The sequence below is a fragment of the Zalophus californianus genome, chromosome 15 (genome assembly GCF_009762305.2).
Source record: "Zalophus californianus isolate mZalCal1 chromosome 15, mZalCal1.pri.v2, whole genome shotgun sequence".
In the NCBI taxonomy this organism is placed as follows: domain Eukaryota; kingdom Metazoa; phylum Chordata; class Mammalia; order Carnivora; family Otariidae; genus Zalophus; species Zalophus californianus.
The window spans coordinates 8,408,800-8,428,434 of record NC_045609.1 but is presented as its reverse complement, the minus strand read 5'-3'; the positions used below and the strand labels follow the sequence as shown (position 1 = coordinate 8,428,434).

Here is a 19,635-nt window from a genome sequence, read left to right as displayed (position 1 = left end):
CATCCATCCATCCATCCATCCATCCATCCTCCCATCCTCACACCCATCCATTTATTCAACAAGCATAAACAAAGAAAATGTATATACTTTCGGAGAATGGTTTCCTATGAGAAGAAATAAGAATAAAACTAAATCAGAGCAAAAGAGTCAGCTTGGCAGAACACACAGAACAGCCCGAGTCTGAATGAACAAGAGAATTTGGTGGAAAGGCTACACAAGGCATGGCAGTGAGTGCCCCTTCAGGTAAGTGTGTATAGAAATTTTTACAAATGTAGATGACCATTGGGCACAATCTGAGTTCGTACAGGCAGCCTCAGGCCAGACATGCTGGTAAGAGAGCCTGTCATCCATTATATGGTCAAGCATCTCTGGAGAGTTACTTAAAATTTCATGGCTTTGTATACACCGTTTTATCTTCCTCCACATAAGATCAACCCACACTACTTAACACAAATACGTGGGAAACATTTTAAAAATGTTATTTAAAAGGATTATATATATATATATATTCTCCTCTAAAAATACCTGAAGCTCTATCGGTCACCAAGGTTGATGGTTGATGGTGAATTCAGAACTTTTCAGCAACCATCTTCCTTTTCCTTGAGACTATTTCAAGCCACCGCTTACCCTTAAACACTTGATTATGCCATAGGCTAGCACCCCACAATACCTTCATAATATCCTGCTTTTCGGGGTACTACAAGAAAAGAACTAGAACTTTGGGGCCACCTTAATAATCAACACTGATTTTCAAACACTTCTGAGGTTCAGGACTGTACGGAAGAATCAAGACCCGCCAAAATGACTCTCAAACAAATCCGGGGAATTGGACCACCTTTCTTGCAATCCCTGGGAAGAACAGTGAATAATTCCTTCCTCACGCCACAAAGAGACTGAGCACATTCTCGATCTTTTTCTTTTCTCCTCCGTTCCAGTTTCAATTAGACATCCCACACTGGCTCCGGAACAATGATTAAAGGTCCAAGAAGAAATTGAAATATCTTGGCTAATGGAATGAATTTTCTGTGCTCAAACTCTCCAGAGGATGAGATGAAGGAGGAGGAGGAGACGTGTGGAGCATTTGACCCCCGGGGGGAGAATCGACCTCACAATACCTTCATAATATCCTGCTTTTCTGGGATTGCACATTGCTGGTAATCTCGATGGCCGGGAAGCTTTTCTACAAACAAGCTAGGAAAAGAGAAAGCACATCCTTAGCATTATATGACAGAAAAAGCTCAGCGATGGTTTCTTTTGTTCTTAACGATTTTATTTATTTATTTTGAGAGAGAAAGAGAGGGAGAGGGCATGCATGAGCAGGGGGAGGGGCAGAGGGAGAAGAAGCGGGAGAGAAGTAGACTCTGCTGAGCGTGGAGCCCAGTGCGGGGCTTGATCGCACGACCCTGAGATCACCACCTGAGCTGAAATCAAGAGTCAGACACTAAACGGACTGAGCCACCCGGGCGCCCCGTCAGTGAAGGTTTCTAATACAAGAACGAAACTCCTTTTCAAAAAGGACGTGCTTAATACATTATTATTTAACCTATATTCTTTCCATCAGCCTTTCCACCAAAGGCTGCCATGAGTCTGATTTTGGCATTCCAGGGAAGTAAGCTCTGTGCACTGAGCGCTGAGGTTAAGAGGGTCAGGATGCTCCCTAAGAGACCGTGTCAATTTGGTCCTTCTCAGGTCCTGGGTGCTTGATCCGCCAGAGCACTATCTCACTCACGTGTGCTGCTGGCAACACAGAGGATCATGTAAAAATGTTAAGAGTTTAGGAAGATTGGAGTGGTGGGGGGTGGGAGGGACGGGGTGGCTGGGTGATAGACATTGGGGAGGGTGTGTGCTACGGTGAGCGCTGTGAAATGTGCAAGACTGTTGAATCACAGACCTGTACTTCTGAAATAAATAATACAATATATGTTTAAAAAAAAAAGAAGAAGATAGCAGGAGGGGAAGAATGAAGGGGGGGAAATCGGAGGGGGAGACGAACCATGAGAGACGATGGACTCTGAGAAACAAACTGAGGGTTCTAGAGGGGAGGGGGGTGGGGGCATGGGTGAGCCTGGTGATGGGTATTAAAGAGGGCACATTCTGCGTGGAGCACTGGGTGTTATGCACAAACAATGAATCATGGAACACTGCATCAAAAACTAATGATGTAATGTATGGTGATTAACATAACAACAAAAAATTTAAAAAAAAAAGAGTTTAGGAAGATCAATGTAATCTCTTCTCACCTTTGAAGAAGACTCAAAGGACCACTGATGAATCAGGAGTGCCATGGTGCCTATGTGTCTATATCAAAAATTATTTTTTTAAAGATTTTATTTATTTATGTGTGTGTGAGAGAGAGGGAGAGGGAGAACGGGGTGGAGGAGCCGAGGAGCCCAACACGGGACTCGATCCCAGGACCCTGGGATCGTTACCTGACTGAAGGCAGACGCTTCACTGACCGAGCCACCCAGGCGCCCTGATACCAGAAACTCTTAACTGAAAATTCACAACTAAGAGAAATGACAGTCAGAATCCCCAGCGGATGAGGAGGTGCTAAATTAGGAGTTCATTATTTTTCATCACCTTTTTGAGGAACAAGGCACAGCAGAGGTAAAGGGAAATCCTTAGACCAAACCAGATGCATCACTTCCACGTAACATGAAGATTTTGCTTTCACAAGGGCAGGGAATTCTGGGTTTCTTTTTTTCTTACTGATGTGTCCCTAGCAGCCAGAATAGTGTCCAGCTCATGATGTGTGTTCAGTAAATATTTGCGGAATAAACGAAAAGTCCTTCCTTGATAGACCATGATGGGCTATAAATGCTATTTAAGATCAACTAGTATGTGATACCTTATAATAATTGGTGTCCTCTCGCTTACAGATCATGCATGCTCTCGTCTTGTGGCCTACAGGGGACATGGGGATGGTAAAATAACTCATTTCTTGAATGAGGAAATTATGGGTTTAAAGAGGCTACAGAAATTGTAAGTTGCCTAGAGTAGCTATTCTTTATAAATAGAATAAAGTCACAAATGTTTGGAGTTGAAGACAGCTCAGAGAAATCTTCCATTTGGGGAGAAGAGAGATTTCTGCCCCTACGTCTTCCATTTGTAATGAGGAACTGAGGCCCACAGGGGATACGTGAATTACGAATTGCCACGGGGTTCATGACAGAAGGGAACTCCAACATTCCGGTGACTCGATAATGTGGACAGTGCAGTGGTCTTTCGCTTAACCACGCTTATGACCCCACAGGAACGTGGGCAAAGAAAACACCAGCAGAAGGCAACACAGAAATATTAGCAACTGGTGACCTAGAGTTCAGAAATTGAAGTTTTTGGAGAATGTGTGCTGTCAGTGATACCCAACAGCTTCCGATTTCGTATTTATTGTTAGCTCTCTAGAAACCAGTGGTTTCCACATGTAGGCTGAGTGTTGCCAACTGTCCACTTCTCAGATGTTCTCAGGTTAAAAATCCCCAAGTGAACGAGGGAGTCAATCATCATGTGACTTTTAATTAAGCTAAAAGTACGGGTTTCGGGTAGCTGCTTTCACTCAACACTTTGGAAGCTCTTTTATACATAGCACTATTACACAGCTAAATAAATTGCCTCTTTTTTTTAATAGATTCTATTTATTTGAGAGAAAGAGAGAATGTGAACGAGTCCAGGGGGGGGTTAGCAGAGGGAGAAGCAGACTCCCCGCGGAGCAGGGAGCCCGATGCGGGGCTCGATCCTGGGACCCTGGGATCATGACCTGAGCTGAAGTCAGATGCTTAGCCGACGGAGCCACCCAGGCGCCCCAGTAAATTGCCTTTTTAAAAAATACTAACTATTGGCGCCTGGGTGGCTCCATCAGTTAAGTGGCTGAGTCTCGATTTCAGCTCAGGTCATGATCTCAGGATCCTAGGATCGAGCCCCATGTCACGTTCCAAGCTCAGTGGGGAGTCTGCTTGAGATTCTCTCTCCCTCTCTCCCTGCCCCCTCCTACTCTCTCTCTTTCTCAAATCAATCAATAAATCTTTAAAAAAGTACTAACTACACTGTGAAACTGCTCCTTTCTGTATCCCTGAATCAGATCCTTCCTATAGCTGCCAACTTACCGCCCCGTCCCAACCCATCAAGTCAAATTTTAAAACCGTTAATGGTCTGTTCCAGGCGCTGGGCTGTTCCAGGCGCTGTGGATGGAGCTGCACTATGGTTCCTGCTCTCACAAAGCTGACATTCCTGTGGGGGGAGGACAGCATAAAACAGGGCATTTTCTTGGTGAACAGTGCCAAACACAGGCACGTGCATGCCACCACACGGGGCTGTTTGAGAGACTTGTTCACATCCCTGAGGCTCGCTCCATGCCTGAGCCTCAGAGATGGTGTGGGGATGCCTTTGAATGCATTACCTGGTAACCTAAGAACGTGGGACATTTAATGCTTGTGAAGATTGCAAAACTGGCCTGAATATGAAAATATTCCTGAAGTCCAGACCGTTTCACTAACACAGCACGTAAATATTTTCCCATTTCGAAGACCTCCCAAACAAAAGACTTACGTTATAAATTTGTTATAAAGGACAAAGGCATTTTCCAAATTTCCTTCTTCCAAATACACCGACGCCATTCTCTCCATCTCTACCCCAGATCTAAAGTAGCGGCGCGGGGTGATGTCTTCAGTGACGGTAATATTACACCCGAGCTTGCTGAGGGCACGGACTCGCTCTTCTGGGCTGAGGGAGACGTCCGTATGGTCAGGCATAGCAGCCAACTTTTTCTGCAAAGCAAAAAATTGAATCCCTGAGTAGAAATAAGAAAGGAACAGGACTGAAATCACAGGTGTGTTTTCTGCGCTAAATACTCGACACCAGTCCCTAAGGAAAGTGTTTCCTAAGAGTTAATGATACCATAGAAGTGCAATCTTTGTGCAGAAACACATGGGCCAGACACCAAGAAGACATGCATCTCTAGGATAAACACACCTTCGTGTTGGGGGCAAATCTCCTTTAGGGTTCAGGGTCCAATTATGTGGCAGTTCCTGGGTATGCAAATGCTTTAGGTCATTTTAGGTAAAGTATCATTGACCCTTATGTCCTCATGGATACTTCCATTCCGGCTCATGTGAAGCAGTCCAGCAGGTGGACTCTTGTCTGGGGAGGGCTCACGTCATGCTCCTCTGAAGGGTCTCCAAGAGATGGTCTGCATTCAAAAGTTACTCTAAGGATTCAATTCTCTTCCACAATGTATCCAGTTTAATAAGATGCTTTTAGGACCTGTTTCTTCACCAAGTGAATGAAACCTCACCAATAAGTCCTTTTCAAGGATACCCCCTATTTCTTCTTAACATAAAAAAAACTCTTAGATCTGCACATAATAATGATAGTACATTAACAGGCATGGTTAATTAGTCCCTGACTGAGAAAATAAAGAAAATCATTACTAAGAAAAAGTCAGTGATATTAAGACATACATTTGTACTTTATTCATAAAAATAGTATCCGTACACATTTGGGAAAACACAGAACGTATGCATTCAGGATACTTATTCAATGATTCAATGAAAAGCTCAGCGCTTCAGAAAGGCAAAAAAGTCAACAAATTTTTTTCTGTTAAAGGCCGTATAGCAAACCTTCTGGACTTTGCAGGCCCTGAGTCCCCTCACAACTACTTAGCTCTGCCGATGCGTAAGCAGCCACCCACAACATGTAAGCAAATGATCCTGGCTCTATTTTCAAAAATGTTTTCAAAACAAGCAGGTGACTTTGGCGCTCAGACCAGTCTGCTGACCCCAGCAGTATCAGCATCAACTGGGAGTTTCTTAAAAGTACAAATTCCCGGGGCACCTGGGTGGCTCAGTCGGTTAAGCATCTGCCTCTGGCTCAGGTCATGGTCCCAGGGTCCTGGGATAGAGCCCTGTGTCTGGCTCCCTGCTCAGCGGGGAGCCTGTTTCTCCCTCTGCCCCTCCCCCTGTTCCTGCTTTCTCTCTCTCTCTCTCTCAAATAAATAAATAAAATCTTAAAAAAACAATGTTTAAAAAAAAAAGTACAAATTCTCAACAGGCCTCCCCTGGCATCTACAGACTGGAGGCGGGCTTGAAGAACCCATGTTTCAACTGGTGTTCCCAGAGGCACTGATGCATGCTGCAGTTTGAGAAACGCTGCTTTAAACCCCTCTAGCAACCTTTGATCCACAGGAATGGAATTAGCCCAGAGCAAATTTAGCTCCCCGAGTCTGCCTCTGTCAGTCAAGGGCAGCGCATTTGATTAAAAGGTCTGTATAAAGTTAAAAAAGAAATCCAGGTGGAATGGCTTTTGTCCGGCCATGAATGACGGATCCAAGCTGTCAGGGCAGGCTGCAATGAATCTTCCGATGCCCTGGGGTCCACTGTGGTGGCAATTTTGTAACAGAGAGAACCCTAGAGACCTGGAACGATTCTTCTTTCTTTTTTTTTTTTTTTTAAAGATTTTATTTATTTATTTGAGAGAGTGAGCACGAGCAGGAGGGAACAGCAGAGGGAGAGGGAGAAGCAGGCTCCCCACTGAGCTGGGAGCCTGATGCGGGGCTCGATCCCAGGACCCTGAGATCATGACTTGAGCCGAAGGCAGACGCTTAACGCACTGAGCCCCCCAGGTGCCCTGATTCTTGTTTCTAAAGGTGAAATTTATAACCAACCAGAGAGGCATAAACCTGTTCTCTTCCCCATTTCCTTCTCCCAAGAGGAAGCTCTCAGGGCCTGGGCTTCCTGGTGCTGAAGTCTCCAGCGACCCTTCCCGCAACTGGGTGGCCAGTTCAATTTAGAGCAGAAGGGATAAGGAGACTTACCAGTCTCCCAGAGTCTGTCTCCAGGGCCAAGTGATAAAGAATAAAGCATACACTGGATTTTTGACCTTGGCATCTTCAGTCAATTCCCCCTGGTCCAGAATTCTGAGAACGGAGAGGTGTGCCTGAACATAACCCCCAGCCCTGCCTCAGTGACCTCACCTTACATGAAGGCACACTTCCTTCTAGCCAAACCCTGTCACGCTGCTCCTCTCCTTTTCGAAAAGACTTCCTAATTTCTGAGAAGCTGCTGGAGGCCTCCCCTCCTCCGAAGCAGGAATCGAAGCTTGTTGACGTCTGAGCCTCAGACCTGAGTGTGTGCCATCTTGTCCAAGGGAGAAGCCCGGGACATGGCAGCCACAGCCCGCCCTTCCCTCACCCAGAGCGCCCAGCAGCCCTCAAGGAAAATGCTGCTATTCGACCACAGGTGAAGGCGTCAATGACATCAGAAAATGACTGGGGAAAAAAACTATGGAAATCAGCACATTTTTCCAAAGAGGGCTTCCAGGCTCCTGAATGTGCAAGAGTAATTTGCCCACTTTTTATTACTGTACAGTCTGCACTGAATTATAATTATTTGTGTGCAGTGCCCATCCATCCCTGTTCCCTAGGATGTAGCATATTCTTTGCAGCACAGATGATAATCAAAACATGTACCAAATAAAAGAGGAAGAGAGAAACAGGTGCAATGTGACTGTAACTGGATTATCTTTTTACCAGGAAGTAAAAGTAAGATTTGTTTTCGCTCTCCTGAATGGTCCTATCCTTCCCAAATTCAAAAGTGATTTCAGAAGTAAATGGGGAAAGAGCCTCATGTCTTCATAGATCTATAATGTTGGGTTTGTGATACCTTACGAAATACAAAATCTCCAGATGAAAAAGCCTTAGTGTTCATTTCACAGTGACATGTCCACTGACATTTTAATCATTGCTACCTAATGTTCTAGAAAACACCTAAGACGTGCCAAAAGGATGATCCCTTCCTCTGCAGGTGGAAAAGGGGGCTGCCTTTATTCCCCCACAGTGCCCCGACAGCATGAGGTCGGAAAGTGAAGAAGTTCCCACAGTTCTCTGCTCCTCATCCTGTCAGAGCAACTGAGCATCCGTGAAGGACATTCCTGGCAAGGAGGGCGTGGGTCACAACCTATTTCAGAGCAAGGACCAGGCCCTCCATTTCTTTGTTTTCTGTTTTGTTTTGTTTTGTTTTGTTTTTAAGATTTATTTATTTATTTATTTGACAAAGGCAGAGAGAGAGAGCACAAAGCAAGGGGAGCGGCAGAGGGAGAAGCAGGCTGCCCGCTGAGCAGGGAGCCCGATGCGGGGATCGATCCCAAGACCCTGGGATCACGACCTGAGCCGAAGGTAGCAGCTCAACCGACTGAGCCACCCAGGCGCCCCCTCCATTTCCTTGTGATCTGGGGCTAAAGCTTTGCGAGTGCAGGTATTCAGTATACTGCTGGTCATCAGGAGAAGGCTAACAGTCGTGAGAGCTTCCCTTGATCAAGACCCCATGATCGGCTGGGAACATTAAAAATATTGTTCCCAACTGTCATAATGTGCAAAGTACAAAAATGGGGCCATGTTGGTTATATAATGTGCCTACATTCTCACCCAGAGAATGATCTGGGACTCACAATATGTCCCTGAGATCCCAGGCCTCCTGTTATTTCGTCTCGGGCATGTTGTTCCTTCTGAGATGTAGCTAGAGAAGGCACGGACCGCGCTGGGCTCTACAGGGCAAAGTGAGAAGAACGAGAGTTTCAAGTGTGTGGAACTTTACGCTGGCTCCCAAAGTAACATCTGCGTGTCGTATGTAGAACGTCTCCCTCGGTCATTACCACACAAGGGAAGCTTCCAATTTTTATCCATGAAGAAGCTGACGCACAAAGAGGTTGAAGTCCCTGCTTACAAAGTCAATTCTGAAGTTCCTCTCCCCCACACTCCTGGAATCTAACCAGAGAGATTAAAATTTCACACTTTTGTGGACAAAAAGAATTACTTTTAGCTCTAGTGAAGATGGCTTTATTAGTCACTTCCCCAAAGGAGAGGACCCCACAGATGGATGAGGAGCGACAAGTGCTCAACTTCGTGAAGTAACGGTGACTCATTTCACATGTGCTATGTTTCTGTTCTTCTTTCTGGGTTTTCAGGCCATATGTAAGGTATCGGTTGGTGCTACCTACCAGAGAATTCACAGTAAATGGCTGATCCATGTTGTCCTTTCCACAGAACGAAGGTGTTCACTGTTTCTTCTCAATCACTTCATCTGTTTCAAAGACAAAACACAGAGCTACAGTTATTTATCTTTTTTTTTTTTTTTTTTGAGAATGCGAGTCTCAAATCTCAAACCCCAGGGTTATTTCTGGCTCAGAATATAAACACATCGAAATGACTTATATAACCTGAGTTTTTAGAGAGACTTTGGAAATCTCTTCCTGAAAATACACAGCGGCAGGTGGTTAAAAGCAGACCTTAAGAGCAGACCTTTTAAAGCAGGGGTGTGACGAGAAATACACTATTGCTTAGCACCCAGTGTGTCTTCTGGGGGTTTTCTTACTCAGAACTCCATGCAAGGTTATAAAGCGGGTTTACTTTGTTCAAAGGGAGACAGATCCTAACGGTGAAGAGCTTGGACACTGGGGCCATGGACTCCGACACCTGGAGTCCGTCTGGGCCTAGGCTGAGCTTTACTAGCTGTGGAAGGCAGAATTATAAGACCAGGTCCTCTGTTTCTTTGTTTTCTGTTTTTTTTTTTTTTTAAGATTTATTTATTTATTTAATAATACTGACTCCTTCCCCTTGGTATCCAGGGGTTTGTGTAAACTGCCCCCCCCCCACTTTGAGTGTGGAGGAGACTTGTAACTGACTTCTAAACTACAGAACACAGCAAAGGTGATGGAATACTACTCCCATGTTTACGTTATGTCACACAGCAGGGATGAAGAGATGTCGTAAACAGATTAAGCCGTCTAACCAGCGGGAGACGATCCTGGGTGGGCCTGGCCTAATCAGGGGAGACCTTTCAAAGACAGACAGTCTCCGGATGGCCTTGAAGACTCAGCTGCTATAAATACCACAGCTACAGGGAAATGAATTCTGCCAGTAATCATGTGAGATTGGAAGAAAACCCCAAGCCTCAGATGAGACCGTTACCCTGGTCAGCACCTCCATTGCTGCCTTGTGAGATCTTGAGCAGAGCACCCGGATACGCTGGGCCCAGGCTCCAGACCCACCAAACTCGGAGATAATAAATGTATGGTAGCTCAAGCCATGAAGCTTGTGGTGATTTGTAAAGCAGCACAAGAAAACAAATATGCCAGCTGTGAGACTTTACGTAAGTGATATGGCCTTTTTACGTGCAAGGGACAGTGGGGGAAATAATATGACCTATGTCATATCTTTGTGATAAGGATGAAATCAGGGAGCATATGAAGTGCTTGGAATAGTTCCTAGCACAGTCAAGATTATAGACGTGTCAGCTATTATTAAAATCTTTATTTTGCAGTTTTAGAAACTGAGGCTCAGGGTTACGTGAATGTGCCCAAGTTCAAATAGTCATTCATGAATATTAATTAGTCTCCTCTCTTATGCTACTTCAGGTCAGGCTCTGCATTCACCACTTCTCACTTCTTCTAAATTCATTTTGGCCTTTTACTCCACTAAATCATTTATGTGATGCTGGGCACATCTTCTCTCTAGTTCCTCATTTATGACAAGAGGGGCTTAACCTACATTCATTCATTCAGATCACAGCATTCTGTGATTCTAGAAATCCCACATGTAGATCATTCAACCCTTCTTTTTTTTTCTCTGGCCTGAATCCATGCCGGAGAAACCCTCCAAGGAAAGTCACGTGGCATGTGCTTCACCCTCTCTAGTGATGCCTGGAATAAACAGGGAGATCTAAGCTTGCAGGCTGCAGAAATGGCTGGGAAAGAAATGACCTGGGGAGTGCCACAGTCACAGTGTAGCTTAAAACCCTAATTAATTCTGGTGTTCTGGTGTCACAGAGTGTAGGCAACCTCATTTGGGGAATTACCAGTCCTCAGTAAGAAGAAATAAACCAGGGAAAGAAAGGAAAGAAAAGAAAAGAAAGAAAAGAAGGAAGGCAGGGAGAGAGGAAAGGAAAGAAGGAAGAGAAAGAAACAGACATTAAAACAGTTAAGGAGACAGAACAAAAAGGCTTATGGCGAATTTGGGGCTGGGTGGGGGGAAGGGGACAACGGAACGCTAGTTAGTCATTGACTAGGGTCTTGTGAAAGCCTAGAGTTATTTTTGGGGGGTTACTCAGATCCTTAAGTGGAGAACAAATAATTTTTAAAATTAAAAACATTATAACAGCGGTTCTTAAATTTTACTGTATCTAAAAGTTATGCAAGCCTGAGGCTTATTTAAAATGCAGATTCCTAGAATCTGAATCCATCAGTGGTCAGCCCACCAATGGGCACTGATGGTTAGGATGTGGCCCAGGTAAATCCGATACACGAGGTTTCCAAACAATACTTGCAGAGACGCTGTCTTTGGGAATGCATCAAGCAGGGTTCTTAGTTGCAAGCGAAGGCACTGACTCTTGAATTCACAGGATAGTGGAAAGATCACAGATTTCCAGGAGGGCTAGGGAAATGGGGCTTGGAGGCTACATATCTAGAAACACCCCCCCCAAATCACTCAGCAGCACTGGTCTGATAGGGAGGGGGGCCCCCCAGCTTCCAGCACCACCACCAGCAGCCATATCTTGGCTTGATGTCACCAGTTTCTAGTTCAAAGTATGGGATGAGGGTGCGTGGCTGGCAGAGCCTAGGTCACATGCCCACAGCCCGGCACCGGAAAAATGCAAACCCCCAGCACTTGACACTTCCACAGGAGGCAGTGGGATGTGCCCAGTGAGAAAAGGTACCTGGTGGCCAGGCCTGGGTGGCCAAAAACAATGATAAGCACGCACAAGACTCAAACAAACTTCTCTGTAGTGAGCTTCTGAATGTACAAAATGCGTGATTCAATATATCTTGAACACCAGATTTTATTAATTTGCCATAGATGCAAACCCATCACTATTAACTCCCACACATAAATTTATTTATAATTCAGAAATAGAAACCAACTCCTCTCAAATCTAAGATGAAAGAAGTTTATAGATTGGTCGGTCGACTTATTTCTTTGGGCCATTAACTACTCAATGGCAGTGGTCCTGTCTTAATTTGTTTTTTAACCTCTAATCTTAGCATGTCTCAGTTTCAACACCAACTATTACCCAAGTCAACATAACCAGTTATGTTCTCTTGACCAGTAGCTATCCAAGTGTGGTACAGGATCCCCAAGACCCTTTTAAGGGTTGTGCAAGGTCAATATTATTTTCATAATATCACTCAAACGTTATTTGCTCCTTTACTATCAGTGTGTCACAATTCTGCAGTGGAGACTTCTAGAGGGCCCAAGTTAATGGAATGCTTATTTGCATATTCCTGTCAATGTCCATTTCAGTTTTCAATATGGTAACTATAAATCCATATAGTCCACATAAGCAAAGTTTTTTAGTATCCTTAGTAATTTTTAAGAGTGAAAAGGGCTCCCAAGACCAAGACATTTGAAAAACACTGCTCTAGACCAACTACGAAAATAAAACAAAACAAAATCTCGCTGCGTGACTTCAATCTAAACACAAATAGTATGGTCCAGAAGAATCTAAAAGAGAAAAAATACATGTTGAGTATCACCTTCCATTGGCACTACTAGGGTCCGCTAAAATAATTTAAAAAACCGAGGGCAGATGCTCCTGGGTGGCTCAGTCAGTTAACTGTCTGACTGTTGATTTCGGCTCAGCTGGTGATCTCAGGGTCCTGAGATTGTGCCCCACGTCAGGCTCCAGGCTCAGTGGGGAGTCCGCTGTAGATTCTCTCTCCCTCTCCCTCTGCCCCGCCCCCCTTCTCTCTCTCTAAAGAAAAAAAAAGAATAAATCTTAAAAACAAAACAAAACCAAAAAAACTGAGGGCACTGTAAGAGGTGCCTGACCTCACAGAACCTGAGATCCAGAAGAGCAAATGCCACACACTGCTTGATATCTGTGATATCCACTCTCTTTTTCTAGTAGAAAAATACAATTTTTTTTGCTGATCTATAGCCCAAGTAAAAACCTACATTTTCCAGCCTGTCCTGGCCTTGGACGTGGCCGTGTGCCCAAGCCCTGCCAGTGGGGTGTGAACAGGAGTACTGGGATCAAAGTCTGGATCGTGCCCTCTAGAGAGAGGAACCCGGTCTCCTCCACCCACCCCGGCCCTTCCTGCCGGCTGGAATGTGGCCGAGCAGGTGCAGGGAGCTGGTCAGGAGCCCGAGGTAGAGCAAAGCGAGAAGAGAAAGGAAGCACTCCAGTTTGCTTACGCTCACAGACCGTGAGAGAGACAAACGTCTATCTTGTGCAATACTGTGTCTTGTTTAGGCAGCTGGACCTGCGTCCTGACAAATGCAGTGGTTTAACCTAGAAAGGATGACGCAGCATGGCCCAAGGGAGACCGTGGCCCATACTGATAATCTTCCATCATGCCCCCCACGCCCCAGCGCTCGGCTGGGCTGCGTCCACGTCTTTGCTCCGGGGACAGGCCTAGCAGAAACATCTTCCTCCCTCCTCGTGACCTCACAACTCACCCAAATCCTGCCCAGCCTGGGAGATCCCACAGGCCCAGCCAGAAGTTTCGGACTTCTTCAGATATTCTTAAGCTACAGCCCCAAGGGCAACATTTGATTGTTATAAACGTTTAATTTGGTTGTTATAGTAAATTAAAAAAATTCTAAGTTAGTTATCAATATTTAAAAATCGGGAGATTTCATATAAAAACTCAGGTTTTAGCTTCTCCTAAAAAAGAAAAAAAAAAAGATCAGAGGATCCGGCACCACTGGGCCCAGGACTTGGGACATTTGTTTTTATCTTCTATCCTGAGTTTAGAACAGTGCCCGCTACTCGTACGTATTTGTTGTGTGAATGAGGAAACAGTTTCCTTAAAGTCTACAGTACCCTCCCCATCACATTCCCAGGCGCTTGGTAAGTGTTTGGCTCTAAATCTGTGCTAAAATATGTCCACCAAATGCACCAGCCTTCAAGAACTTACGGATAGCTCATTTAATTCTCTTAACACATGTCTGTTCATTAATTCAGTCACATATTCATTCAACAAACAGCAACTGAACATCTAGGATATACCAGGCATTGTTCCAAGCACACGGGACATGAACAGAACTGGCAAAGGCTCCTGCCCTTTGTGGAGTTTACATTCTAGCCGGAAGAGACAGATCAACAACAAACCTTTTAAATAAACTGTATCGTAAGTTAGAAGAAAAAGAGCCAAGGGAGTGAGGGGCCTTGTGGAGGGGATGGGCTGGGCAGCAGATGCCAGTAGGAAACAGAATTCTCAAGGTAGGTCTTACCCGAAGCCAAAAACGAAGCAAGGGCTTGAAGGAGATGAGGGAGAGGAGAGAGATGGTGCAAAGGCCCTGGGGCAGAAGCACCACGTGCTTGAGAGAGAGCAAGGCAGCTGGCTGGAGGGGGCCGGCCAACCCAACATTGGCCGCACCATGTTCTGGAGCTCCTCACTCAACAGCAAGCATTGTGGGAAGCAGGCCAACGATGACTTCAGGTGTTAAAGATAAGATAAACACTGGAATTTGGAGGATCAGAAATAAAGAGCAGAGAATGCCAAAGGTGGGCGGGAAGTACTCAGCATCATGCACCAGTAACACCTAAGTTCCCTTGGAAGCGGAGGCTCGAGGGGCACGCAGAACAAAGGCAGCCTCTGCGGCCGGCCTGGCTGGGAGTCCTGGCTGCATCGTCCCCTTGCCGCTCATCCTTCCTGGACCCTCCCAGGCTCCCCTCCCTCCTGCACAACTGGGCTCATCACTTCGGAGTGGCCCACAACCAATTGCAAACATTCACCAGGAACACCGGCTTCAATCTCAACTTGCTCCCTAGCCTCCCTCCACCCCAGGGAAACCCACATTTCTGTGACTTCATAAATTTGAACCATGGCCCACAGATACATTTAACCTGTAGCACACCTCTGGAGAGTTCTTTTTGCTTTAGAGCCCCCTGTCTTCTTGCCTGGACCTCCAGCCCCTTTTCCTCCCTGTACCTTCCACAGACACACCATTTTCCTCTTTCAATGACTTTTTATTTTTTTATTTTTTAATTTTTTTTAAAGATTTTATTTATTTATTTGAGAGAGAGAGAATGAGAGATAGAGAGTACGAGAGGGAAGAGGGTCAGATGGAGAAGCAGACTCCCTGCCGAGCAGGGAGCCCGATGCGGGACTCGATCCCGGGACTCCAGGATCATGACCTGAGCCGAAGGCAGTCGTTTAACCAATTGAGCCACCCAGGCGCCCTCAATGACTTTTTAAAGAGGAAGAGGGGCAGTGTCTGCCTTCCATGAATCCTGGCCCTCAAGGGCTTGGGGCACTGGTCAAAACCATATATATTCACACTGAACACATGCAGGCCAACTGCTGTCCAGCTAAGGAGTACCTCCTGCAAGCAACGGAACAATTCCCAACCATGCCCAGGGCAGATGGGACAGAAAGCAGGTCTCACTCATGAGTGGCCCGGGAGAGGGCAGGAACCCTCTCCTAGCTGACGCCTCATAGCTCTGAGTTTGTGAGAGTTTATTCTCCCTCTGTCCCCACAGATTTACAGCCCAGTAGCAGAATTCCTTTTGAATTTGGGGTCCCAACTGGCTGTCTCCAAATCTCAACTGCTCCTCCCCCACAAAAGCTCTATGAGGGCTGCTTTTGCATTAAAAACCAGCCGCTGCAGCACCTGGGTGGCTCAGTCAGTTAAGCGTCTGCCTTCCGCTCAGGTCATGATCCCGGAATCCCGGGATCGAGTCCCACATCGGGCTCCCTGCTCAGCGGGGAGTTTGCCTCTCTCTCTGCCCTTCACCCCGCTTGTGCTCTCTCTCTCCCTCAAATAAATAAATAAAATCCTTAAAAACAAACAAATAAATAAATAAATAAAAAGAAAAACCAGCCGCAGATAATGCCAAGAATGAAGAAGAAAATATCTTGCCTAGCACACTGTTTATCTCATGACTTTTTACTTTAAGTCCCTTAACTTTCGTGTGTGTGTGTGTGTGTGTGTGTGTGTGCGCGCGTGCGCACCCGCTTTTTTTGTGGCTAAGCTCAGAATTCTGACCCACTTCCATGCACACAACCATATTTTCCAGAATACAGGGGCATCCAGCGGGCAGTGAGCAGTCTCCTCCGAGAGCCAGCACATAGAAGAGGCAGCGAGGCGAGCTCCTGGGCATGGCATCTGCTCACTGGCACTCCCTCGGACCAGAATGTTGGGGTGAACTGGAAAAGCAGGAGCATGCTGCCGGCCGGTGACACACGCTGGGAGCACCTCATGCCACCTCCCGGGCTCTCATTTCTAACTGGCCGACCAGCAGCCTTTCCTGTCCCCACGGGGTTAGAGTTCATGTTTTTCAGGAACGACACGGGGCAATTTACTATGGTGGAGATAAATAAAGGAAGTGATCATCAGCTAGTCTGTGAGCTACACTGTCATCATCTGATTTAGAGAAAAGGAGGTAAAGGGTCATTCTCATGCCTTAAAGGACAGGAGCAGAGAGGAGCATCTCCCAAGTCACTCTCTTGCAGGTTGGGACCGACTTTAGGAACGAAATAACCTAGGCCCACACGTGCTGTTCACTTCAAAAGATTTAAAAATTCAGACATTAAAACCAAAGATGACTTTCTCTTATTCTCCTCTGTAAATATCTGCAAATCAGAAATATGCTGATACGAATAAATATGCCTTTACAAATAAGATAACACCTTATTTGTACTAAAACATTGAGAAGATAAATATGAAACTGGATAAGAATATTAGAAATAGCTTTATTGCATTTTCCCCCTATACTTGTAAGTACCATATGGGAGTACCTACCAGATGTCAGGTGCTCGTCTCTTATCCCTAGAGGGATAGTCCAGGTTAAACATACCACAGTAGTGTGCTTTAGATTTGATCAATCAGCAAAAATGCAGTTGCTACAAGAAAGGTTATTAAATAAATTACCGCTCTGATGCATGTTTTAAATTACTTCAAGGTAAGTCTAGGCTACATTTAAAGCCATCAAGTCTCATTTTGGCCATAAAGTAATTATTTCTCGTAGCATAATAGCATTTTTGTCCTGACACCAGAATGAAATGGTTGGGGACCTTTAGCACCAACGGCTCAGGCTTTGGGGCCATATACACCTGTAGGAGAATCCAGCTTCCACCCTTTATGAGTTGGGAGTGCCACGACATCTTCTTTTTTTTTTTAAGATTTTATTTGTTTATTTGAGAGAGAGCACAAGCAGGTGGGGAGAGGGAGAGGGAGAAGCAGACTCCCCGATGAGCAGGGAGCCTGGCTCGGGACTCGATCCCAGGGCCCTGGGCTCATGACCTGAGCTGGAGGCAGATGCTTAACCGACCGAGCCCCTCAGGCGCCCCTATGACATCTTATATAACCTTTTCTGTGTACTTAATCTTCCTCTCTTAAACGGGGGGAAAGAACAACTTTCCAGAAGAACTCGACTGAGCTTAAATATATGAGAGAGACATATGTAAGGTAAAACACAAAGTAATAAATAGAAGTTCTATTACAGTTCCTGGCACGCAGTAGAAAAATCAAAGAAAACCAACCCCTTCCCACATGAGGTGATTAGGGAAGTGAGGTTAATTGCCTCTGTCTCCCAGTGCTGATTTCTGTTACAGAGATCAGAGATGACTGATGTGGAGGGACTTGTTTCACGGCAATTAGTTTTTGACAGACACTCTCAGTCATCCACACAGCAACCACTTGCCCCCCATGCCTGCCATGTCTTCCTTACCGGCAGGCACTAACCTCACCGGAGACCTTCCCGTTCCCAGCGTCCCTTGCGCTCAGGACTAGTTGGCGAGTTGGTATGTGACCAAATCTTGGACAATGGGACCAAAAGGGGGACTACCGTTCAGAGGACTCTGAGGGTTTTTCATCTCTAACACCAGGAGACATTCTGGAGAATATGTATGTGCCTTCTCATTGGCCGGACCTGTGTCTTCGTGCAAGACTTGAAATGCAAATGCCGTCTTGCAACACGGGAGTCAAGCCTGAGAAGCTCTTGGTGTGCAGAGGGTGGTGGAGCCAAAGGGTGGAATGAGGCTGGCTTCTTGCTGAGGCTGCCGAGCTGCCGAGTTTTACCCTACAACTATCCTTCTCTGAATTGTTGTTACCGTATAAGATATAAGTGCCATTGTTTGGGACACTCCCAGGATTCCGTAAGATATTGCCTTATTGATACAGGGTTTCTCTGGCAACATAACAAACTCTTCAGCTATGTAATTCCTTCCAATGGCAAAAAGTAGTGATTCTGTATCACTAAAATAATAATAATAATAGAATTTTGTAAAATTTAACCATTTTTTAATATCTCCAAGATATTACATTCTTCTTTGATTAAGATGTATTTACTATTTAACTCTTTCTTGATGAGTCAACCTTATTTCAACATACCTGCCCATAGCAATGCTTTGCTCCATTTCTCATTTGCTCTTATATACAAAATCAATTAAAAAAGAACGGCTTTACTTAACTTCCCTCTGACTTCAGTCTTTCTGTCCTTTTAATTTTAGATCACTGATGAAATAATTTACACTTATTTGTAAAATTAAAGTTTAGACTGGACATGGATCTCAAGGGGTCCCCCTGTGAGCAAACTGTACGCTGATTACAGTGAATGTGCTACATGATTTCCAAACTGGCTACACAAAGACCATTTTCTTACCGCCCCCCCCCCCTTTTTTTTTCTCCACTGTGTCCTAGATAAGAGCAAGGTGAGTTCCGGGCAGGTGAGGGATTATTGCAGCACTATATATCCTTTAATATAGCAAAAGAGTTATCATCATCATAATGACTATGAACAGAAAGCTTTCCTTCCCCGGTTAACTGGAATAACCCGCTAACCCTCACCAAAGCCTGAAAAGATAAGGGGCATTTGAGCCTAGAGATCAGATGTGCAACCTCCAGGGTCAGACCACCTGGGTTCATATTCTGACTCCAACCACTAAATGCAGGATCGCAGCTTCTCCAGCTGCAAAGTGGGGTTGAGAACAGTAAGTAAGGAAAAAGCTGTGGATGCCTATAAAACATAGAACACGATGCTTGGTGCTAACAAATGACCACACCATTATCTGCACGTTACAGATAAGGAAACAAGAGTCCAGAATAGGGGCGCCTGGGTGGCTCAGTCGTTAAGCGTCTGCCTTCGGCTCAGGTCATGATCCCAGGGTCCTGGGATCGAGCCCCACATTGGGCTCCCTGCTCTGCGGGAAGCCTGCTTCTCCCTCTCCCACTCCCCCTGCTTGTGTTCCCTCTCTCGCTGTGTCTCCCTCTGTCAAATAAATAAATAAAATCTTAAAAAAAAAGGGGGGGCCCAGAATAGATAAGTAACCTGAGTAAGGGGTGGAGCAGGGACTCAGAACTAGGTGCATAGGATTCCCGAGTTCAAGCTCAAGCAGCACGTGATAGTTGATGGTGAAATCAGGGCAAAGTCAGATCCTTGGGGCTTGGATAAGAATGATAGAAATGAAAGTTCACGCCTTTAAAATCATCTGACCCAAGGATTATACATGGAGGTGGTGTGGGGGGGGTGGGGCAACTGGGGAGAAACTCCTTTTTTTTTTTTTAAGATTTTTTATTTATTTATTTGACAGGGAGAGACACAGCGAGAGAGGGAACACAAGCAGGGGGAGTGGGAGAGGGAGAAGCAGGCTTCCCGCGGAGCAGGGAGCCCGATGCGGGGCTCGATCCCAGGACCCTGGGATCAT

General features: G+C 45.5%; 1 protein-coding gene across 10 annotated transcripts in view; it reads right to left on the bottom strand.

The window, feature by feature from the left end:
• Positions 1–19,635, bottom strand: part of STAMBPL1 (STAM binding protein like 1) — a 46,694-nt gene that overhangs the window by 14,023 nt on the left and 13,036 nt on the right. For all 10 annotated transcript variants that reach the window (XR_003520394.1, XR_003520395.1, XR_003520396.1 and 7 more), the window contains exons 2-4: positions 8,986–9,068; positions 4,543–4,760; positions 1,116–1,191 (exon numbers count right to left, since the gene is read on the bottom strand). Coding sequence is in view for 7 of the 10 variants with exons in the window: in XM_027596669.2 (XP_027452470.1) it covers positions 1,116–1,191; positions 4,543–4,760; positions 8,986–9,015 (324 nt within the window). In the remaining 3 variants the exon portion in view is untranslated. The remainder of the gene's footprint in view (positions 1–1,115; positions 1,192–4,542; positions 4,761–8,985; positions 9,069–19,635) is intronic.